We start from the raw sequence: 25,895 nt of genomic DNA, 5'->3' as shown, positions 1-25,895 counted from the left end.
CAAAACACAATGAACCGTTGTTCTCATCAGAGGGCATCTTTTTGTAGTGGCGGTGATCTGACTTGTCAGCCCTGTCAATGTGTGGCGCTGGTGTCTTCCGTGGTGGGATACATGCCTCCCTGGTTGACAGCAGACACAGGCTGTCTTCTTTGTATGCACCGCTAAACGGCACCGCTTAGGGAGCCCATTTCTGTTTAGCCAGTGGAAAGGAGAAATAGATGGCTATCATTTCTGCAGCATTGCTCTGTTTGGGAGATATCAAACTTTTCACAGGCATCGTTGGATTCTCTCCTGAGCAAATAGACACACATGCGTACATGCACAAGCGGATGCATGTGCACGCACGCACACACACACACACACGCAAGACTGTGTGTCTTTCATCTTGCAAAGGCACTTTCTGTGCCTTTGCTTAATCTTAGGCAGGGGGGTCAGTCTCAGCCCTCCCCTGTGCTCAATTAAGTAACTGCCGCCTGTTTATGTGCAATCATGCATTATTCCTAGAATTACTAAAGTGCATAGGTGAACAAACAATAAAATGTGTGTGTGAGAGACCATGTGCGCAGGGCCCTGATTGGCCACAACTGAAAGAAGGGTTGCATAATATCAGGTGTCCTCTGTTACCATTGGCTGAGAGGATTTGTGATAAAAAAAAAAAAAAAAAGACTCTTTCATCTGCAGAAAGATAATTGAGTTCTTCATATGACTGATAACTGGACTTATTTACAAACGATATGGCACTAGGAAGGAATATAGCGGTGTGTGTAACTGGAAGGACAATTCCCTTTTGAGCGGTACAGATGTGCAGACGCTGATCTGAGGTCAGTAGGTGGGTCGGGCAGCGAGCATTCCCTGCTGGGCGATGGCAGCTGTGTGCTCAACTGGCAGTGAGCGGAGAGCCGCAGACTCTGGCCATTGAAAGTCTCTACACCTTCTCCTTCTATTCAACACATACAACAACAATATAGTAGGCTTCATGTGTGTGCGTCTGTGACTATGCGCATTCATAAGTGTTACTGAGCATGATTTAGCTTCACTGGACACACAGCTTTGCTGCTGCGATAGGTGTGTTTCCGAGGCGTTACCTAAATTGACAGTCAGCCGGACGCGTCCCATCTCCAGCTCTAGACGCAGGGTGTCAGCAGAGTCCCGCGATGTGGTGGCCATTAGGATGCCATAGGCTCGCTGAGAACGGAAGCGCAGAGACACATCCTCAGCCTCTGTGTGCATCACCACTGGCAGCTGGATCTTCATAAACTTACTGCCGTCGTAGCTGAGGATGGTCGCATCTGCGGAGAGAAAGCAAGATAAGTCATTAGTAAAATATAGTGTGGCAGTTTTACGGTACGTCACTGACAAAGACTGTCACTTTCAACGCTGTCCTGCGTATATTCTATGTACATAATTTATCATTTTGAATTTTCATCTTAATGAAAGAACCACATTTTAATGCACTGTTTTGCTCCATATACAATTGTCATTAGGAGGAAAGTTATGAAGCATGAATATGTATTAGCTTGTTGTCAGTAGCCAAATACAGCTCAGCGTGATTCGAAGCCCACTAGACACACACTGAGATAGGCTACTGTATGTCTGTTTAGACAGATGAATTCAGCATGTGCTAGCACTGATGCAATACTAGCTTGGCAATACACAGAATCCTAACAGTCTGCACTCATTTATGTGCTGTCCATGAGCATTCAGACCACTCACAGATTATGACTGATTACGTTGAGATGTTGATGTAACTCAGGCACAACTCTAGTCCACCAGGTTTCATTAGATGTGCTTCTCAGATTTGTGGTTTGCATTTACTCATACATAGAAAAGACTATTTTATCTCACCCAAAAAACACAAAGCAAGATATTTCAGTCTATGGCTAAATTCAACAATGACTAGAGTCAACAATTACTTCAATTAAAGATAATATAAATATAATAAATCAATGTATCAAGTCAAACCTCACTGACTCACTGAGCAAGTGACTGCACTCTTAAATGCCAGGCACACAGATATGTCATCTAGGAGTAATGTGTGAAGACTTGGCACAAGTCTAATATCACATTACATTGTGCACTACTGCTGACAGCTACCCAAACTCTGCCTGACTCCTGTCTTCTCTGTGCCAATTTAGGCACCCCCGTCAATGAGAGCACTGAGTAGGAGAGTGCATGCTAAGGCAGTAGCTGACAAACTACACAAAAACCTGGGGGGTGGTGATGAACGCAATGTAATGATGAGAAGCACAGAAAGGTCTACTAAAAAAATTAAAACCTTATTGGAATGGTAAAGAGAATTTAGGAACGGTCCATCAATACAAACTCAGAGGGTTGATGTTTTCCTAGAGAGCAAGTGACAGCATTGCATCCATAAATTTTGGATCTGCAATATAATAGTGACAAACTACCAAAGGACAGATTGATATTGACTTGGGACAAAAATACAATTGGCTACAGAATTGTTATAGTCTGTGGACCTTTAATATTGAGTTTCTGCACAGGGTGACTGCATTTACTCAAAGCATTAGGCAGCCGTCTGGAGAAATGCTGGGGAGATTGTTTAACACTGGCAGGAGGCTGTAACAGCGTTTCCTGTAACTAAACCATAACCCAATAACAAAGCCATTACTGCAGCTGCAGTGCTGAGACAGATAGAAGCAGATAGTGCAGAGTTGGAGGGAGAGGAGAGCGGGAGTGGCGGGGTGATAGGGTACCAATGTACACACACCACCTCATCACCACTGCCTCGCCACATAGAGCCAATGTCACATCCATCCCCTGGGATGACTCCGTCACATTCCTCACCCAAATCCAATCTCTCCACGCCCTCCTGGGGTATGCTGCAGATGACAGGGGCGTGTGACAAACGAGTTCTCACTGCTAAACTGTCTGCCTCCTGCCAGGCAGCTAAAGCAAAGAGCTGCATTTGGAAACTGTTAGCAGATGCCAGGAAAAAATGGAGCAACTGTTCAAGCTCCTAATACTTGAAAAATGTTTTCTTTATTACTAGCAGACATTATCTATATAACCTCATATAAACTTAATGAAAGCTGATAGTGGATGTAACAAATATTTTACTTTTTCACTTTACTTATCTATAGGTACTACATACTTTGTATACACATAAGCAACAGTAGCTGTTCAGCTAATATGTTGCAATTGGGAAGTTAAGATGTGAAAATTATGACACCGAACAATGCGTGACGTATCTGAGTGACGAGTCAAATTCCTGCTCCAGCACAAGTGCCAAACCTTTTGAGATGCCTTAACGTGAGATACGAAATCGATAATCCTTGAGGGGAAAAAAAAAAAAAAAAACTCAAGGTAAAAAAACAAATCCTACAAAAGGCAAAAATGAAGAAAGTTGCAACAAAATATGTACTGAACTTTACAATGGTGATGAAGATTGATGAAAAATAGTTTATGTAGTCATGAAAAAGATGGGACATTCTATCACTGGGATGTTAATGTACCGACTGTAATTGCACTAAAGAATATGGAACTAATCTGGTGAGTCGACATTCTTTAGAATAAAATGAAAGGCCTACTGAAAGCCAAGGGAAAAAGAAAACTAATGATGTGATTTCACTTTGTCACTTTGAGACTTCTCTCACAATTAAAGAGCATTTTAGTCATATAAATAATTGCCTTGCCTGGGTGTTTTCTCGATAGGTGGATGAAATTAATCACAATTGGAGTAAATTCATAAATATTGCATTTCATCCTAGATGTCACCTCAGCTGAAATGCATATAAGAGGTTGTCAAAAATGCCATAAATAAGAAAGGCCCAGATAGATATGGAAATATGGAGACTGACATGTGAGGGAATCATTACCTAATGCAAAGTGAGCACCTGTCAAAAATCCAATCCTGGAAGCCCAGTCATTTTTAATGCCACTCCCGTGTTTAATATCAAAATAAATTGAGAGGACTGAAGCTGGAGCTTCTGCCTGTGCCAACCCAACAGGAGGCTGTCAGAGGGGAGATGGAGCATACCAGAGTAAACCAAGCATTCATTTTCTGTCTTGTAAAGCACAATACAACATTGTTTCCTGATTTTCACAAGAAAACAAGGAGCAATTGGGGGACCTGCTTTCAGAGGAGTACCAAATAAGGCTGCGCTTCTAACAAGGGGGCAAGTAATGGCAGACAGGCACACAGTGAGTTCTCCCTCCGTTCTCCCCCAAGGACTATAGGCTCTGCAGGAAGGAAGAGCTGTCAGCTGCATGTCACAGGATTGTGACGCCCCACAGTATCAGGGCACCAGGCCCAATCCAATTCAAATTTTGCCAGAAAACAATTGCCAAAGGCTTTTGGAAAATGTATGTTCAACATCCATAATAAACAGGAAGGAATGGCTTAGAGACATCATAAATAATTCAAAGCTGCTCATGTCTTCTTCACTGCAGCCTTCTTTGAATATCTTAGTGTACACAGCCCAAGAAATAGACTCACTGGCTATTAAATGTGTGAAAACAACCTGCCAACTGAAGAGATTTCTAGAGACATGGAAACCATTCCCAGTACAGACAGAGACAGCATCATCCTGGGCCAACTTCACATCTGTTGCCCCAAGTCTAGCTCTGTGACCATACGGCAACTTCATTAGGGCTATGATATGAGAGCAAACCAGAAAATGGACCAGTGTGTCTGCTGACAGTGATGGAAAAGGCAACTTCAGCTACTGCTGTCAGGAATACAAGTTCCACCCAAGATCTGCTTAATATTAGATTTAGCATGAGAGGATCAGGTTTTTGTCTTGTTTTTCTGCCTATAGAGACTGTTAAAAAGGAATACCACTCAATGTTAATCTGGAGTCATTGGTTTGTGATTGCTCCATCAAGGTTTTCAACAAGAATATCACTCTCTTGAAACCAGAAACTGTAGAAACCAGAGAACCAAAACCCTAATCTATGCTTGCTTTAGCTTTGTATACTTGCATACATTTGATTGTGTGATAATAGAGTTAACAACTGTGGTCCACAACATGTGCTTATATCCCCAGGTACCAAATGTGACAATGTGACAAAAAATGTATTTATTTTCAGGTGCAAATTTTCCATCATTTAAGCTAAAAAAAAACATGAAAAAGGCAGTGTTTCCTCTAGGATGGAGTTGTAGCAGCAGAGGTGAAGCAAAAAGCAAACATTTTTTTGTGCGCTCGCAAAGCGCGCCCTGCCGGGAAGTTTCTATGTATCTGCCGGCACCAAAAGGGCTCAAAGTAAGGCCTAAGTACATACAGTACATTTGTGCACAGTAATGAGCAGGGGAAATGTCTGTCTAGCTTACATATGAGGTGTCTCAAGATTTAGGAAAAATACACTTTTATTGAACATAATAACAGTATACTCTTTAAAACAATTATTGACATTTATTGAACAAAAAATATATTATATCAACATCCTCGCGCATAGTAAGGCCCGCCTCCAGGAAGAAGAAAACAATCGGTGCATGTGGAATACCTACTATCTTTGTATCAAGATGGATCTTCCAAATGTTGATTGTGTTTCAGATATGTGTTTCCTTGCGTATTCCTATCAAATGATTGCATTTGCTGTAACGTTACTGTGCGATACTCACGTGAAGTTGCAGGACTGTTTTCCCTTCGGCGAATGATAATCCTGAATCCGTGATCAGCATTGCTTGCTTCATTGTTGACATCTACCCGGTGCTTGTTGTTATAATCGTTGTGCTGACATTATCAGGTAAGCGCAAAGTTTCTCGTTTATATGCTTTACTCAGGTGTATGAATTGACCTGGATATGAAGCATCCGTAGCGCAAAATAATATAACATTAGTTTCTAAAGAGATAAGACGGAGCCCTCTCCTCTCCTCTCCTCTCCTCTTCTCCTCTTCTCCTTTCCTCCTCTCTTCTCCCCTTTCCTCTCCTCTCTTCCTCTCTTCTCCTCTCCTCCTCTCATATAGGGGAAACACTGAAAGGTATATGGGGTGTGTTTGGCACCCCTTACACCTTTTCCAACCAATTTTCTGTGTATCTGTGTGCATGCCTCAGTGCTTTAAGGACTGAGACAACCAGTTCTCTCTAATTCCTGGCTATAGAGTGGTGAATGGTGACTAACACACAGTGTGCTGTAAAAGGGCAAGGCAACAACATGTTTTAATGCGAAGATTCAGCAATATTCACCTTTAGGGGCATTTCACCATTATGCAATAACATCCTGCAGCTCTTGGTTTTAGCTTTGGACCAATGGCAAATGGCTTTATGCTCTAAAAAGCAATAAATGTGCCAATTTACTATACTTACACTACTTTACATTATGCTATATTCTGTGCATTAACATGTTGTAGATATTGCTGTTGCTATTGCTGTGGGCTGTTTTGGAGCATTATATCCTACACCTACTGTAGATATTGGCAATAATGATAGATTCAAACATCCAGTTCAATACAGACCTGCAGTAACAATGTTTTCCAAACGATTGACCCATATATAACAGCAAAATACAGAAGACCCCATTAGCTTATACCATCCAACTAAAACCACTGTTGATAAGTAACACGTCACATGTGATGTGACCTAAATAGAGAAAAGGGAAAAGCAGCAAGGGAAGCAGAAAGAGATGTGCAAAAGTGTGTGTGTTTATGTGCCTACGTGTGCATATGCCAGTATGTGTGTGTGTGTACAGTGCAGGTGGTGTGCGCATACTTGTGTATTGATCTTTATACTGATCTGCTTTATTTATCTTAGGTAATTGCTAGGAACCAAGAGGCCCATTCTCTTTCATCTATCAGTGGCTCCTGTCCTTAAAAATAATGCAATTGTTGTCAGCGTTGGCAATCCAGCATGTCACATCTCATTAGGGAATTTGTGCATGTGTTGCACTGCACCTACTGTGCCATCTGGGAGGCCGCCGCAGCCTTACACTGCAAGACTAATATTTGGGCTAATTAGCAACTGGAGGAACAATGAAGGGGAGGACATTTGGGATGCAGGGGGAAAAATTGCTTTGTCTGCTTAATTAAAATCTCTCAAAATAGGGCGAATGGCTGCATTGCTCTCTTCCTCAACTCCACCTCCTGTTCCTTCCACTCGTCGTCCTCCTCCTCCTCCACCATATGCAGTAGCTGTATTTTGCCACCGGGTGGTACACCATGCATGGATAAGTGAGGGCTGGGGTAATTCTTTTGACAGCTCCTCGGCCTGCTGGTGCCTGCTCCATCCTACCAGCGCAGAGGCAATCTGGAGCCATCAAAACAGCTGGCAGCACGCCAGGGCCCATCCTCCGTACCACTGCTCCCACTCACACTCTAGCCGACGCCAGTCTCATACACAGAGCAGAGACGGTGAGAAAACAAGATAGTTGCACGGAGAGAGACAGAGGAGCGGAGAAGCCAGAAGGGGCTAGAAGGGAGGCGGTCAGAGTGGCAGAGACCTTCGCACAGCACCGCAGTTCACCACTCGCACTGTTTGGAAAACAATCCTACGTTTCCCGCTTTAGTTTTCAGATTAAGTCAATATGGATTATACGCCACTCTTTATGAATCCAAGAACATTCTCTAGATAAGTAATTATCATCCTGAAGTGAAAAGATCTGTCTCCCATGCCCACTCCACCTCCCTCATGTACTATGCCCTAATTCCTGTCAACTCATTAGCTAGGATGGAGGCACACATGTGGAAAATCAGAGCAGCGCAGAGCCAAGCCTAACAGACACATACATCAGAGATGGAGGAGATTCACAGTTTCTTTCTCTGTCTCTCCTTCTCTCTACCTCTCTCAGTTCTTTCGCTCACATTAAATATTCATTTTCTGTGGCATTTTCTGTCATTCACTACATAATTTTGTAGTCTATTCACAAGGCTTGTCACATGCTTCATGACACATTCATGAGTGAACAAACAGCATTTATAACAGCTTCATTACAAATTGGCAAAATGCAAATTTTTATAGTACCGTGCACTTTTGTCTTATGTACTTTTATTTGACTCAGCAGATTTTTAACAATGTCTTTCCCCTCTTCTCCTCCAGACGAGCGCCATAAAATATCCATTAAAGATACTACAGTATGTTCACCTAATTTCAGCCAATATACTCCCTCCAAATTCTAAGATAATTAAGGGAACACCATATTTTTTCTTTTAAACTGAATGACTTAAGCTCAGAGGAGAGGCACAAGCACATGTAGAGATCACACTTACTGCGTGGGATGTGTTACACTCCAATTGAAGTTCATTTATTTCCAATGAGAGAATCTGTCTGCTGTCATTCTGTTTCAGATGTATTGCCTTGTGATAAAGGTGTCGCCTGCAACTTTTCCGTTGATCATGCATGCGTTAACTAAAACGAATATTGTTCTGGCTCATTTGCTGCTAGCACAGCGTTAAGTTTTCGTGATGAAAACATTTCATCAGTGAATCAGATTTGCAATGAAAGTTTACTGTATGTTGTAGTTGTTGTAGTACAACTGATAAGCACATCTAATCAGTTTCATCTCAATATGTTTGAGCCGTGAGACCCTGGTGTAGACCTCTGCACATAGTTTACAGCAACATTTTTTTTTCAAATATTTGCATTAAAATGGATTTACAGGAATATTTGAAAGATTTTACTGGTCCAGTGAAATATTTATATTGATATTCACTAAAAATCCATAATATAATTTCACACAAATGTCAACTTAAGCTGTTACAAATGGTTATTATTCATTCTTGAATACAACATAAACATGGCATCAGCCTACTTCATCTTTGAATTAGTTCTCTAAAAAATTTAACTCTAAAATCCTGGGATGCTCAACAGATTCTCATTGCGTCAAAAGCCTTGCCCGAGTCTAAAGCACAATATTAATGAGATTGCTATTTATTAATGATGTGAAGCTCAGTCTAATGGCATTAATAATTCTGTGTTGTCTGGAATTCCACATTTAAACACAAAAAATGACCTCAGTGCAGAAGATATTGGCAGGTTAAGGGCTTGGCTCTCTCACACAGCTGGCTGTTGTTTTAATCGGGCAAAGTCTCAATCAAAGAGGTCAAGGGGTCGCCCTCTTTTCAAAAAGGCTGCCAAGCTAATGCTGAACAGGCGAAAAGCAGGGCAGTGCCCATGCTGAGCTGTGCATCCACTTAAACACACACACACACACACACACACACACACACACATAGCTGTTTGATTCATGCTGCTATGTTGAGTGAAGAGAAAACAGCCACCCTCAGTACCACCAATGCTCAGCTACATTTCTGGAAAGCTGAAACAGGTATTGCAACGACAAAATACAAATACAGTAAACAGCAGAATCTGCAGTCAAGTGCCAGTCTGGTAAGACAGGGTCTCCAAGGCAACACCAAGCAAATGGGGCTCTAACCACTGTGATTACACAAACTTATTCAAACAAAATAGTGGTCACAATATCCTGAAGAATAGACCTACATGTACAATAAACATAGGAACAATTCCACCAGTGTGAAAAACCTCTGAGGAATTTGTGAAGAAAAATATTGGTCATGAAAATTTCAGCAGTATTTCGACCCCTGAAATCTGTCTTTCTCCTACAGTAACCCAGTACACAGACAGGTGTACATCTCTAGTACAGTACTTCCCCCAGCTAAGACATGGAGCCGAAAGACTTCACTCTCTGACACTCCGTTCTTCTATTCCTGTTCTCTGTCTGTTTCGTGAGGAGGAGAGAGGGATAAGTATTCTGCACCAGGTTTGGTCATGAGTGAGTGGTTTGATGAGCCAAATGGTTAGCAGAAGACAGCCAATTTACAGGCTAGTGTGCATGGTGGACGTGACCAGCAATGTCTCACTGATGCATCAGTCACCTGCCACTCAACACAGCCGAACATCAGCCAGCCGACACTCAACACACCCTGACTCATTCCGTCAGTCTGTCTGTCTCTCCGTCTCTCTCTCGCCACGCTCCACTCACTTTCTCTTCTCATATTACTCTGTTTGCTGTTTAGGGGTTGTCGATGTTCAACAATTATCCCTTGATAAAAAGACCACCCGACAGGCTTCTGTTTGGTGACACTATTCAACCCGAACTTGAAAGGTGGTCCCCTCTGACAAAGCATGCTGAATCTGTAGTGGGTATAATAACAGCCCTTCTCTTTTAGGCTGCCTTTGATGTCAATTATATTCACTTCTCCACAGTCCCAAGCTTACTTTCCGACAGATAATGCACAGCAAGGTAACAGTGTGTCAAGGTGCGGCGTCATCAACATTTTACACAAACCAACCCAGAGTGTATGGAAATGAACAAGACGAAAAAATGTGCTTCCTACAAACATCACAGCCAGAAATAGGTAGACAAAATTAAACCAAAAAAAAAAAAAAAATGTCCTACCTCTTTCACAGGAGCGGCCCAGGTAACCGGTTCCAGAGCAGTCACACACATAGCGGTTCCAGCCCTCTCTACAGACCCCGTTGTTTTGGCAGGGGTTGCTCAGGCACTGTTTGGGGGGTTCCTTGGAGCAGGAGGGCTTGACCCCAGTGGCCTTCTGGACCTCGGCCAGGCGTCGGACATCCTTACTCTGTCCGTCAATGAACAGATCCCGGATGCAGCCGACGTAGCCGTAGTTGAGCAGCGCTGTCCACACCTCAGTGGGGAACACCAGGCCCATTTTGTTCTCTGGCAGACCCCCGAGGTAGAGGTTGTCATCCAAGTCCAGGATCTCACTCTCCCCAGGGGCTGTGTAGGCGGTGCGGAGGGTGTTGATGGAGATGGTACCTGGGCACACAAGAGGGGTGGGAGGTGGGAGAGTAAAAACAAATATTATATATATTTTTGGCTAATACGAGGTAATTTATCAGATGGGCAGACTGTAACATGTACTCATGACTGCAGGTGCCAAAAGACGCTTTGCAAAAATACAAATACAGATAGAAGGCCCCATTTAAAGATGGTTTGATGAAGAAATTAGCTTAATTAGTGTTATCTGTCTAGACAGGGTCAAGATTTTCTTCATTTAGAATGACTGATGAGTGTTGATAAGACACATTAATCACAGGACAGCTAGTCTATTAGTAGCCTAATCTGGGATCCCTAAGAGTATCCTCTCCATTTTCCTTGGATTTCCCATAATAAATCTCCTTTATCTATGAAGCAGTGGTCATAAAAAAGAAGAGAGGGAAAGAAAAATCGGTGCACCCTCTATCATTTCAGCCAACCAAACAAAAAAACCCATCGTAGCCATCTTTTTGAACTTGATTAACGGACTGCAGGCTGTTTTTTCACCCTGTCTCTCCTTCTGTTTGCCTCTCCAACACATAAACCTGCAATGAGAGTTCGTGTGCTTCCCCACCATGATTTATCGCTCTCATTCAGGTTTAATTCTCGATCTGGAGCACGGTAAACAACAGCGGACATGACTGGACTGTAAAGCTGTGGAAAGGAAGGCCTTACTGTTGGACTCAGGCCGGGTGATTAATTTGTGTATGGATCTGTTACTCTCAGTGCAGGAGCCATTGTGGATCTTTAATTAATGGCGGCTGCCTTCACTGCCCACATCCTCGTCCAGTAATCTATATACCATAGTGCTGAAGAACAGCCGGGGCCACTGCCTGTGGAGAGTGGCAGAAAAATAGTAGGCTAAGGATGCTGAAAAATAAAATTGCCATACTTTAATAATTTGCATTTTGAGTGACAGATGCATGCCATGGCAGATATGAAAGAGCTATGAGCTCATTGCCTTGGGGTAAACAGCAGGGTCCTAACTGCTTGTATGCAGAATAAGAGCACAGCTTTTGAGTTACTCATATACTCCAAATGTTTTGTTGGAAAACAAGCCTGAAGCCACACATGAATTTTCAGCAGGGCTTCCTGGCACATTTTAGGGCCACATTAGACGTTAAATGTGTCCTTTTATGTTTCATTACAGCTAGCATTAGCATACATAAATGTATGTATTACAATTTATGTTATGATAAATATCTATATCTGTATGTATTCTATGAAAGTAAAATGTTTTTCTTGTTTTGCTTTGCTTTTTTAATCTCTCAAATCTGAAGAAAGACAAATTTAGAAAAATCTCTTTTGGGTTGTATTCATTTTAGCCGTGTTCTCTCTCTGTAGCCAAGGTGAGCCGGCCCTCTTGCACCAATGCTTGAAAGAGACAGCTAAGGACCTAGTGCACAATGATTAACCTGGTCCTAGTAACATGTTCCAGCTCTTTTCTCGGGGTCTTGGCCCCAGGCATCTGTTCCAGCACTTTCCTTCAACCCACCCACTGCCCCCCCCACTCTCTCCAGCCACAGCTGTTGTGACTTCCAAGCTTTGCACACTTGGCAAGGGCCACCCGTCATGCAGCCAGAACAGCTCCCTCCAGGTTATAGCTAACGAGCTCACTACATCAAACTCATTAGCAGGGAAAGTTTTCTCAGAATGGAGCAGGTGCCCAGTTGAGGAACGAGCGTCAGTGTGGTCAGTGTGATTTGTGATGGAAATATATACACTCCAATTATGTGTAAATGTATAGCAGCTACTATGTCACTACATGACGGGTTGTGGTTCCCATCTGAAACACCTTTGATACTGGCATTATTCACCATTACATTGTGCACATTATATTCATAAAGTAAATACTTAAGGGGAGTCACTTTGCCTAATGGCTTCATTAGATCCCTCTGCAGCTATACTTGAGTCTTATCACAGAGTTGCGAAGGTTCTTGAATGGCGGAGGATGCTATTAAGTCTACAGTAAGCATGTCTGTCTAAATTGATGTAAGTGGAAGACAAGAGAGGCATGTCAGCATCTTTCAGACATCTGCTCAGAGTGCTCTGCTCACTTGTCACAGTCCTGTAAGGAAGTGTGTAAACACAGTCAAGCTATGTTAAGTCAGAAGGCACTATACAATCCCATGGGGACATGAGCCATCATCAGGCTGGCGACATGAGAAACATAACACACGCACTGTAGAATTGCCTATGTTTGGGACATTATTTATAGCCAAAAGGGAAGGGAAAATGTCTTTGTGAAAGCTACCAAACATAAAAGAGGAGGAGATGGATACAGAACAAGATGGGAACATGAAGATAAAGAAGTCTGGAAAGGAGATGAGGGAGGAGTATATGATGACAGATAAGACCAGCAAAGCTGAAAGCAGATGAGGGACCGCAGCAGCAAATAACATCTAGAGAAGCGAGTACAGCATATATAGCAGAGTTGATCAAAATGACGGTGATACATAAGGATGACAATGAATAATGATGATGACGGTCTAATGATGATGATCGAGATCACAGTGACTCCAGTCCTGCCTCTGTCTCTCTGTCCGTATGACATGACCCATAAGTGGTATTCCATCATCAAACCTGAAGGCAGGGGCTCCACATGACAGCTCAGATCTCCCTCGCACTTTCTGCATCAGCAGCCAGGCTCAACTTGGCATGATGTCCCCTAACCCCACTCACACATCTCCACAACATGTTAGACAGGGGATTACTGCAATCCAGTTAGGGCGATACGGCCAAATCTCTCTATGTGATTGGATTCTCTGTAGACAGCCTTGCGAGTGGGCAATGGGAAGGGGGTTGTGTTGTCTATGTTAGTGTGTGTATATGTGAGTGTGTGTGTGTGAGGTGGTGTTGATGGTGTGTGTGTGTGTGTGTGTTCGGGCTGGAGGTTGGGGGGGCAACAGAGCAATGTCCATGTAATGTCTCTGATGAGTGACCCACGGCACTCCCAGCCCGAAAGCCCTCACTTAAAAGCAGAGTGTCTCTTAGCGTCTCTAATGCATTGAGGTTAGAAGATGTTGTCTGAGAGCAAGAGTCCATTTACAGGCTTGCTTCCAGCAGGAAGAGCAGACTAAACTAAATAGGGCAGAGATCATTATCCACCATTGTCATGGCTGAACTAAGTGTTGCACATAGGGGACCCGGCTACAGATAATTATGTCTAGCTACTTCTGTTGCACTTTTGTTGAGCGATGTGCTTGGTGGTGTGTATTAATAAAACATCTGAACACAGATGAAAAACCCAGTGCACCATATGTTTCGTGACTCACCCCCTCATGGGACTCTGTGTGGACTGGTGACTTCATTTCTTATTTTTGAAAATTACTTTAATTCTATCAAATATTAAAAGGTATAGCAAGTGGGTGTTAGGGTGAATAGTACTACAAAGGCCAACATGAAAACAGCAGGTTTACAGCAGGAGAGACTTGACTTTTGTTACGAACCTGCACATGTAGACTATTTGAGAGTGTCTAATATGGTAACAGGGAGCGGGCAAGTTCAGCCTGGCTATCTGTGATAAGGTAACAGAAACAGGTGTCATGAAGCAAATTGAAAAGATGTCTTGCATATTCTAAAGCTGTCAAGTGCTATTTATACTGTAATGTTGGTTGCCAAACACATTATAGCTAATTTGAAATGAAAGACATTTTCACACCTAGTGTAAAAATGTAATTGTTGTGAAGTAAATGGAGTAAGGTTAAGCAATTATCATTAGACTGATCAACATATTTTATATTAATATGGGTTTGTAATATAGACGACATATAGACTACGTATAATTAGCATGTCACAACATACACCAACACAAACATTTCCTTAAACTTTTCTTAAGATTTTCTTATATTTTCTTATATTTGTCCCTATAACTCTTTGTTTCTTTATTTTACAAAGCTGTTCAGCATCTATACTCAACTTCAACTACAATAATTTGTGTAGCAATAATTTGAAGAGAATTAATATAAATGTGCATTTAAGAAAAAACAGGGACATTTATTGGCAACATTTTCTTTGCACAAACACTGCTATGTCACACAATATTTTAGACGGCATCTTTTCTATTGAAATGGATCACGCATGAAGCTCATTTGGAAGAAGGGACACTGTGTGAATGGACAGTAAATGCTAATGCCTCCATCTATTGTGCAGTGCACACATCATTACACATTGCAAACAATAGAGCTTTGTGCATCTTGAGATGCAATATTTAAGATTTGAGTATTGCATACTTGTAAACTATGTGCTTTGTCTCCTTTGATAGTTTAACTATCGCTGACAAATTAGACGATTTAATCAATTTCCCAACAAGACAACTGCTTTGTGACTTGAAGCAGTGTGTGTACACTGTGGCTGGGCATCCTAGCCATAGCAGCTCTACTCATACGGGATGTCATCACATTGCAGAGACCTTTCATGTCTCCTTTCTACTCTAGTATGTATGCGTTCAAGCCTTAGACTTGAGGAAAGAAAAAAAAGTTATTCTGAAATGTCATTAGTGCACAGCTCAGCATCGCACTGTGCAGTAACTGTCTCAGTCCTGGGAGAGACCACCTCCTGTTTCCATGGAAACTTAGGCAGGGCAGACAGAGAGAACAGCAAGTAGAGAGAGCTCGACCAACAAAAAAGATGTATGATAGCTTGTGTAGATGTCTGTGTGTGTACTGTATGTGTGTGTTTGTGTGGGTGGGTGATGGGGATTTAATAGACAAATAATGAACAGAATCTAATTTGGCAACACAAGATTTCCTGTAGTTTTGGCTACCATAATTCAATGTTGTTGGTTTATGTTATTTGAGAAGTCACCCACTGCTATTTCTTCCACTCTTATAGCTCAAGCCAAGCCACTCAATACTGTATAGGCTATTATTCAGCCATCTCAATTGTATAATATGAATTTCTATTCAATTCTCCAAAAGCATACAATGAACAACTCAGTGGGCAATGTAGTTGAACTTGAAATCCAGGGGAAAACAAAGTATTGTACAACCCTAATGTACATGAATGGACTTTATTACTCTTTTGCAATGTGTATAGCTCTATTTAGAACCCTAACTCAGTGTCGCTTCGGGGGGTAATGAAACAGTTAATCTAATTTCCACCTCTTGAGATGGAGTGGAAAACATGGTCAGGGGGTATATCTAATTTGCAGCATGACATTGCAAGGCCTTGGCTCTAAGCACACACTAACAAATTGCTGCTTAGATAAGCAAATCAACAGGGACCAGAGCAGTGCGACACAGGGGCTTGGAGGACACAATGGGACAGGGGGCAAAGCTATCTTGTGGCGAGGCATGACTGAGTGGACGCAATCGCTACCTATGACAAGTACAGTAGGTGGCACTCCATGTGAAGTTAGGTGACACCTACCAAAGCCTCTTTACATGGGTAACCCTGTTTAAAAAGCCCATCTAGTGCAGACAAATGTTAACATGATTAATTTGCACTGATGATGTAGTATTGGCCTTGACATGGTACTGTGTATCATTTTCCCATAGAAAAGTTAACTGCTACTCTGGTAGTTACGTCCAAAGTTATCGATGTACAGCTATGCTTCTGCTTTACTTTATGCTGAAGATTTCAGGATGTGCTTTTTGTATTGGGCTGACAGATGAGTCTATGAATGAATAACTCAGATGCTTGGACAGTTCATCATCTTCATACAGTGAAGCACCAACAGTTTTGCTCTGTCTAAAGACATGTACTGTAGCTCAATAACAACAATGTTGCACCAAACACACAAAACGTGTTTTGCCAGAATATGTAAAATTGACAAGAAAGCAAGTACTCTACCTGATCTGCCATCTCGTTGGAAGTCCACATGGTACCACTCGCCATCATTGACCTTCTTATTGACCGCCTTGGTCTTGGTGGTTCCTGAGCCCATATCAAGCAGCAGGTACAGGTGGCCATCCAGCATCTCAATGGCAAAGAAGTCCACCTTGAGAGTCTGTGGGCTCGTGGAATCCTTTGGCGGCTGCTTGGGCTTTCCATGACTAAAGAGGAGCAGGCCATTAGGCTCTGTGGTGCGGAAGTCAAAGGAGATGGAGCCCGTCTTCTTAGCGTTCCACTTGTTGAGGATGATAAAAGACTCTGGCGTCTCAAATGTGATGGGGTCCAGCGTGGCCACATTCTCACACTTGAAGGCCACGATGCCGTGGATCTTCATCTTGGCATCACCCTGTTTGGCCAGCCTGGACAGCTCAAGCCTCACATCGTTGTTTTTGTACACAACCTGGTTAAGTGAGGGGAGGGAACATAGTAAGTTATACAGCCATGCATACAGTAGAAAATATCAGACTAAAGACGTGTGTCTGACTTCAATTTCTGTTTGCATAATCATTAGAATATGTTACAGGTTATCTAATTGGTCCTGTGAATAAGTATTACAGCATTCTGTAATTACTGATTACATGATAATACCACACATTAAAGAATCAGTGTTAAAACATGTATTATGAAATATGTAAAACAGCAGTTGTCCATGTGACCCTCATCCCCCCAGGACAACATGCCGTATAAGCACGGTATGCATGGCTCATCACTGATACACTGCACCTATGCGTGAGGAACTGTGTCTAACTGGCACCAAATGTCACTCACATCAACCTGCTCTCTTTGTTCCCCAGCTGAAGCCTCCACAACACATAGTGCACTCTCGCTGGGTGCAGTGGAAAGCAAATACTTGCGACATTTTGACTTTTAGCTTTCATCTCAACTGAAGGACGAGATATCAGTTGAAATCAATGAGGCTAATAGTTGAAGAAAATGATTATATCTGGTACCATCTCCTGATGTTGCATGTGAAAAGTGAGATGGAGAGTGATACAAGTAAACAGCTGTCTTGTTTGCAGGTGTGGGGTAAAAATGCTGACCAAGGCCCCTGTTGGAGCCTCTGATTAGAATAAAAGCCTGCAGATGATGGATGTGCCTCTCTAAAGCCATTTAAGAACATCTAGATTAATCAATCAGTGCCCACACACACATATACATACATAACATACATAACACACGTAACATACATACATGCATACATACAGACATACATACATACATACATAACATGCATACATACATACATAACATACATAATAACTTTAGGAAAAATGCTAGAACGTTAAATTCAGTAATGTGAAACAACTGAATATTTTGACAGAAAAAACCTGTAACGATCATCCCGTACTCACTGACCATCTCACAGACTCTGTAAACCGTACAGGTTTGGCATCAGGATGCTTGACTAAATTAAGTGCATTAGTGCTGTGACCTTTGAGGTGCCATGTGCTGTAGAGCAAAGGCGCTGACGAGACAGACAGTAGCAGCCCATTATAATAAATGAGCTATAATATCATTAAACAACCTATTAACCATTGATGAGAAGCATTATCTTATGGTACACTGCAAGTAACGACGACTTAACAATTTGCCTACCTGATCAATCTTTACTTACTGCCCTTTCTGTCAGTAGTCAACTCCGCGCCAAATTGCGTATGAAATTCTGACAGTAATCTGCACTGCCATATCTTAAATAAAAAAGGCAGAATGTGGAGCGGCTTTCCAAACATTGCAGAAGGCTCCCCATGCATTCTTAGTCATACTGTAGCTGAGCATATTTATTTCTTTGAGTTACCAATAGAATTTGAACAGCAGCCAAGACAGTGCAAAAGTACTCTTAATGTTTCTTAATGTTTTCTCTAATGAGTCAATCAAAAAGTATCTGTAAAAACCTAAAAAGTAGCTACAATATGTGTGGATGGCACTGCATAGCACACTGTGTAGGAAATCAAACAAGAGTGCTAATTGGCAACAGTCTTACAAAAATTAGAGACAGCCGTATCCTCGTCATTATCCAATCTGCGTAATGAAAGAGTATCTAGTGTAACTGCAGCTGTAATAACAAGGAACCCTCTGTCTGGTTACATCAAATTTTCATGTGAGAAACAAATTACCATTTTGGTGAATGTCAAAACATTTCGATTTTAACATCCATGTGATCATGTTATTTCAATAATTATTGCCCTCCCAAGTGCCTCGAAGTGTTTTAATACAATTATAATGTGTCAATCAGTTAGCAAAGCAAATGTTATTATAATGAGAACGAAGAACTCAAACACAAAGCTAAGGATATGTCAACAGTCTGCTAGGAACAGGGATACAGGAGCACCTAATATTTAACAACTGCCCCCAGGGGGGTGCAGGGAAAGCCAATGATCTCTTCCACACTGCTCTACTTCCACTAATTGGCAGACATAGGTATCAAGTGACGAATAACCCATCATGGTTAAAGCATGCATATTTATTTCCATAACAATACAGTTCTAATGGCAAATCTATATTGCTTGCTACCAGCCAAATCGAATGAGTTACAGTTGTTGAAAACACTGCTCCCATGTTCTTTATTTGCTGTCATGTTAAGCGTTCACCTGAAAACAGGGACACCTCCTATGGGATTGCATTTGCATGGAGCATTATGTTTATCACTGAATCACATCTACCGTGTCTAACAGTGAAGGCAGGGGGGATTCAGAGCAGCGCATCAGAATTAGGTGAGCTCACTGACTTAGTTTGCTGTAATAGCTTGTGACTGACTGTATCGTCCTGCGCTGTTTAACTGCAGGGTAAACAGTAAACAGATAACTTTATTCCAACATCTTTATCATCCCTTTGTTTATTTTTGAAGACACTATCAAAATCCTTTGAAAGGAGTATTCACAAGTCTGACGCAGAGCCAAATGTAATGTTTAAGAGATTCCATGGAAATAGATAAAAGGGAAACAAAAGGCAATTTGACAAGAATCTCTTGGCAGAGGAAAGGATGTAAAAGAGTAAAGGAATAAAGGATGCTATCTTTGAAGCAGGGCTGCAGGCCTGCCTGCTGGAGAAAGACTTTAGTCATACAGACTAAAGGTGCAACAGATACTGCCAATAAACCACAATCAATTCGTACGAGTCAAGACAAAGGGCACCTTTTAGATTTAAAGGAGCTTTGGTCTGAGCTATGGGTCTCCTGCTGCACGCCGTCACAGTGGTGCTGCACTAATTTGTCATCAAGCTAGGGCTGTGACATCTGAGCTATTACTGCACCACCGTTTGTTTTGTCATCAGAACCAACAGGCAGGCGTGGCAACTCAGACTAGGATCTATAGACTAATACTGCAACAAGCCACATGGGAGCAGGCCATCAATCAGAGGTCGCGCCACAATGCTGTTTGACCACTGCTCCACAATGCTGTTTGACCACTGCTCATATGTTATCCTCAGAGCAGGATGCACAGAGAAGCTGACCTGAAACAGGGCTTTTCTGTTTAATCCAACAGGCTGGGCAGGACGGTGCGGAGAGGTCACTCGAACAGATCATCACTAACATATGTGCTAAAAAACATCAGCTGCAGCTTAAAGACATCAAACTAACCATGTCGTTGTTTTTAGAACGGAATCTCCTTAGTTTCTTTTTGTCTGTCTTATTACTGGCATTAGCATTGTGTGGTAAAATTAGATAAGGAATATTTATAAGATCATTTAAATGATCTCAGGAGGAGAGAAAAGGACAAAATGGAAAAACTGTGTCTCTCACATCTACTGGGAACAATGCAGTGCATTGATCTCTGGATATTAGAGAGCAGCTGCTGTAGTTTGGTTGAACAAGAGCAGTGAGGGCAGCTCGGTGGGGTGGATGACCATGCGTACAGTGCCCCTATCCCCTATCCCCTCCCTTTGTCTCCACATCTCCAGCACCTCGGAGAAATGCTGTTAACTAAGACAGGCCCCTTAACAAGCCCAGCTCTAATGAGCTGTAGATGGAGTGTGGACATGTGGTCCACACCCTGCCTGCTCATTAAGCAGAGCTGCCTCAGAACTTTCTGAGTGGTTCACTGAGGACGAGGCTCTCGACTGGAGGTGACAGAGAAAATGTAGGACACCGCAGGAGCAAGAGAAGCTACGGAAAAGAGAGAGAGGAGAGGAGAGAGATGAGGAAAAGGGGAAATAGCTTTTGGAATTAAAAGATAAATGGACGTATCCATTTGCAGCACTTTGGAGATTTGCCTTGCAGATATCTTGGTATATCCCTGGTGGCTCCTGAAGTAAATGCTTTAGGTCAGAATCCCTATTAACCACCCAAAATAAAAAATTCAACTGTACTGCTGAAACTGAGGGGTAGCACATATGAACCCGCTAGTAGAGAAATGACCTATCTCTCCCTCTTTCTCTCCCTCTACCTCGCTCTATCTCTCCCTCTCTCCCTCTCTTAGGATAAAGTACAAAGTATGTGCTTAGTTGAGCACACATACGCCCCAGAGTAACAGAAAACATATGTGAGAGGGGGGATGACAAATGACATAAGTCATGAGCCAGATTCAAATGGCCCAATATGCCACCGAGCATCCCAGAGACAAAATCTTTGTGTGCTGAATCCAAAACTTCAACTAACAACCAACCCATATGTCAAAACAAAGATGCACATTTCTGTAACTTTTTTTTCTTACTGTTGTGTGCTCAGATTTTTCAAGGTACAACTTAGCCAGCGTCTCTTATATTGCGCATTTCCAACAGAATATTTGGCAGCATTTTTCAAAGTTGAATTTCTGCAAACAGAAATATCCCATCAGGTACTGTATACTCCCCTGTGGAGTGATAGTGAGGTGTATAGTGTGTTGGACCCGCTCATGAAAATTCAACTGCCTGATCTCAGGATCACCGCTCCTCTTTGAAGTGCACCTGACGGAGCTGTACAAACCTTGTGGTAAACCCCACACCAAGACAGGCTTCTACTTGTGTGTTTGTGCACTGTTTACCTCGCTGATGCGTGCACGTGTGCGTGTGTGTGTGTGTGTGTGTGTGTGTGTGCGTGCGTGTGTGTTTGTGTGTGTGTGTGTGCGTGTGTGTTTGTGTGAGTGCACTGAGGGGGTGGTAGAAGCAAAATAAAGTGAGAGAGAGAGAGAGAAACAGAGGAGAGAGAGGCCAAAAAAAGAAGAGTAAAGGATGAGACAGGGTCAGTGTGTGGGTGGAAGGTCCTGTTCTGGAGTCCTAAGGTGAAAGCCGGTCATATCCTGTACACCCACCACCCTCAGAGTGCACAGAGAAGTGCTGTTTACCTCCTTGAGGCAGCCCATAAAGTTGTTGCTAACAGGCGATCCAGGCAGGTCAGCTGTGCTAGGACTGCCTCCAACATAGAAAAAGTCGTCAGAGCCTAGCATGGTGTAGTCTTCTTGTGTATATCCTGTGGTGGTCAGAATCCCATCCACGGATATTGTTACCTAGACAACAAAGCACAGGGAAAGGACACGCTATACTCAGCCTATATACTGCAGTCTTGTTGCCTTTCCTTCTTGTTGTCTATGATAGATTTCCCTATGCACGTTTTTCTGAAACCCATTTTCATGTCTGTTTTAATTGGCTTTTTTCTTGTTTTATTCATTATTATTATTTTGTCCAGTTTAGGATTAGTTGAAAGACTGCAAGCCCCCAAGGGAATGCTATTCTAGTTAGGGAGTTAATGGACTGCCCAGACTACAGTGTTAGTATTGCCCCTACTGCAACTCAAAAGTACTTTAGCAGACACAAAAATGGTGTTAGTAAATGTTATCTAGGTTAGTTTAACTAAATTTCATATTAGTACGTCCAGCAGTTTCTACAAAAGAAATTAGAACGTGCTACAGGGTTAGAGAGGGAGCACATGCTATTAGAAGCACAATCACGTTTTAGCATAGGATAATGAATGAAGTTTTTTGTGAGAAAGTAAGCATGCATGCCTTTGTCTTTTCTTTTTGCATGCATGCACACAAAAAGAAAATTTTCCCAAATTGTTAATAGGGTTAAGGAGTCAGTATTTTGACACTTGGCACTGTGTCAGATGCATGCAAAAGCGTGTGGATACTGCGAAAGCCACAAAAGAGAAATTAAAAAAGCACCAGAGAAGCACCAATGACAAACACAGCTCAACTGTTACACTGGTGTGGACAAATGAGCAGTGGGGCATTTGCAGCGCGTATTCAAAGTGCATGCCATGCAAAGTGAATGGGAATAGAACTGGCTGAGCCAAAGAGCATCAGGCCAGCCAGCCAGGAGAAGGTCCTCCTTGTTAACCACTGCTTGATGCAAAAGGCTCGAAACGATGCTCCTAAAAAGGTGGATCAAACAGAATTGGACAGGAAACAAGTGAAATAAGGAGGGTGAAACCAATGAATGAACCAAGAAATTAAAGGAGGATTCAAAAAGTAAGCAGAAGAGTACCAACCGCAGTTCCCCTTTTTTTGTTAATGACGTCTACAGTAAAAAAAGAAAGAAAAGAAACACACGGCAAACCCAAACTAAGAAACAATTAGAATGATATCTACCGAACAATGTAGTTTGTTTACCATAGCGTGTCCAATGCCTGAGTGCTTTGTGGAAAAGGGGGGAGAAAGGAAATTAAAAACTGTGAACAGAATAACGATTGTTACTCAAAAAATATATGATGGTCACTATTGTTAGTACATTGTTAAACGCCAAAAAACGATATTGGTTAGTAGAATGACACATTCCATGAATGATATGTTAGTTTGTTTTCAAAGCATGTTAGTAACAGAGAGAAAAAGGGCAAAACAAGTTTAACAAGAAAAAAGCAGACTAAAGGAACTAACAAGAATGCACCACAAGTGGTGCCAGAGCTCAATCTGCGACTCCCTATACGTTCCTCATGGTGTTTTTACACCATGTTCTGTGTGACCAGACTGCTGAGTATAGCAGAAACATCACCCCACCCAAGCCCTGACAAAAGGATATGATTGACAGACATCAAATGGTTCATAAGAAAGAATGCCTAAAGCACATCAGTCGACCCTCTTTAACGAAAGTCCTAAGTTCAAGTCCACATTTTTCATCATTTTATATATTTTTTTCCCTTTGGGTGCTTTTATTGTTATTAATTTTTGTATTTTTGTACTTGGTTTTTGGATTGAAACCAATCCGCTGTTACAATCTTTCCAGCTCTCATACAATACTGTACCTCCTTTTGGTCTTATTGATGAACTTTAGGATCACTTTACTGCAGTGAGACAAAGCAAAGAAGACCCTGACACAGAATGAGGAGGATGGAGATTTTGATTCCCCCACAGAGCATGCACTCATTATGCATTCTTTGTTTTGTGTTTTTTCACAATTCAAATACAGTGAATGTTCAAGCTGGCCAAATTCTCAGCATTACCAATAATCAATTTGCTGATTATGCAAAAGAAGCAGTTTTGTTATTGAGGTGAAGGCAAAAGTTTCCCACCATATGAGCAGGAACAAATCTAGAGATGTTGTGTTAATATTGTGTTAGCAAAAAACTTGTTTTAACCTAAATATTATTGCAAAATTTCATCAAGATAAATAAATATTAAATAATATGTATGATTCAGAAGGCTAAATAGAAGACCTGCACTGCCATGTGGTACATGTTTGTCCCAACCTACCTTCATACCTTTTACATAACTTGTATGTCCTGTAAAGTCAAATGTTTTAAAATGTTCTTATTGATTTTATGCTTTTTATTACAGTGCACCCTTCCACTTCAGCTGTGGTATGTCATCCTCACCATCACTGACTGCTCAATAACTATGTTAACTTGCATACTGCAATATTCCTTCAGCTGTGGCGTGAGGATATGACAAAACTTGGCCTGTGATCAATTGTTGGTTTAGACAGAGAAAAATAATGCATTGACACTTGTGAGTCTAGTCATATTCCAATTTTTAGTGAGGTAAAAGTCAATTGAAAATTGTAATTTGACTTGACTTGGAATAAAAAAAAAAGTTCTACCAATTAAATGCAATGCTGGATAAGCTGTATTTGTATTTGTCCTCAAAGGTTTGAATCAGCTTGAAATGCCTTGAAGGCTTTTTAAAAGCATTGTCTTCGTTATCTGTAACTTGATAGAGGTCTTGATACAGATCTAGATGTCCCTGCTCATTTGTAGCACCGTTTTATCTCCACCCCAAATCCAATTATTTAACTTATCAATCCAATTAGAAATAAATGAAAAAAAAATAGATTGTATGATTGTAATGATTTAGTTGCATTTGTTTTGATTAATTTACTAAGTCTCTGCATCACCCTCGGTCCTGTTACCTGACGTAGATTCCTTGTTACTTTGACATCATGCCAATCATTGTCATTAAATTTCCCATTGACTGGCTCCACCAGAGCTTCAAAGGCTCCAGACCCCAAATTAATGACGAGTGAGACAGCCCCATTTTTCAGTGCCAGGTTGACGTAATCAGCTGATTTGCCCGTGTGCAGCATCAGTCCATTCCTCTGAAGGGTTTTGAATGACAATGTGATTTCATCACTGCTGCTTTGAATCGGGTTCAAGGACAAGTCGTAGCAGAAGAACTCCGATCCTTTGAAGGTTGCAACATATTCTTCTTTTCCTGTAGAGACAAAGAAAGAGAGAAATGTGTTGCATTAACATCATGGCCGCTTGGGTGCCTGTTGTAAAGCTGTCAGAAAAATAAAAAAAAAGAATGTCTGAAAAATGTTGGATTAATAATAAGCACATTGAGATTGGAGGAAGGTGGCAAACTGAAATGTGATGGAAGGTACAGTACACTTCTGCATATCTTCACAGGCTTTCTATGACCAGCTGTGTGGGTAAAGTACCTACCTTGACCTGAGAACACAGGTATATAGAGCCTGGCGTTGTATTAGATCTTACCTATTATATGTTCCAGTTCCTCACATTTGTAATTACATGTGCAAGACAACTGCCATTCTATGACTTTGCCTTTCATACTACAAGTGAAGGTCTGCCTTGTACATGATGAGGTATTCCTTTACTGATTTCTCATTGCTCAAATGAATGTGCTGCATTGCTGCTTCAATGAAAATCCATCATTTAATTTGTGAAGAGAATTGTTTCCCTTATCTCATGCTATTGCGTGCGTGGAAATGGGAGGCTCTAAATGGCGTAATGTAGGACAGCTCTGTTTTCAGAGCATTACATTGTATTTACCCAGTTTCTTCGCCATTAATCTCACAGGATACGACTGTTCATGTAGAACGCTGCATGAAACAGTCCTGTGACAGATTGATCAGGGGTCTTCCCTCCTTTAAAGACACTCAGGTCATTCAGCTACATATTTTCTCAGTAAAATTAAGCAACTGGCAATTTTCTTCAGGCATAAAACACAACATTCTCAGATATGACAGGGGCTTGATAATGTGAAAATAACCTTGAGAAG

The 25,895-nt window shown here is 41.7% G+C and overlaps 1 protein-coding gene across 1 annotated transcript in view; it reads right to left on the bottom strand.

The window, feature by feature from the left end:
* Positions 1-25,895, bottom strand: part of LOC139639148 (neurexin-1a-like) — a 253,518-nt gene that overhangs the window by 139,194 nt on the left and 88,429 nt on the right. The window contains 6 exon segments of the mRNA XM_071513215.1: positions 1,086-1,289; positions 10,312-10,695; positions 16,489-16,930; positions 21,789-21,950; positions 23,052-23,075; positions 24,784-25,085. Of these exon segments, the coding sequence (XP_071369316.1) occupies positions 1,086-1,289; positions 10,312-10,695; positions 16,489-16,930; positions 21,789-21,950; positions 23,052-23,075; positions 24,784-25,085 (1,518 nt within the window).

This window comes from Centroberyx affinis, unplaced genomic scaffold (assembly GCF_046629955.1).
Source record: "Centroberyx affinis isolate AG114_WGS23_722 - 3 ecotype Tasmania unplaced genomic scaffold, CSIRO-AGI_Caff_v1 ptg006867l_1, whole genome shotgun sequence".
Classification (NCBI taxonomy): domain Eukaryota; kingdom Metazoa; phylum Chordata; class Actinopteri; order Beryciformes; family Berycidae; genus Centroberyx; species Centroberyx affinis.
The sequence above is the reverse complement of the archived record's forward strand: the minus strand, read 5'-3'. Positions and strand labels throughout refer to the sequence as shown.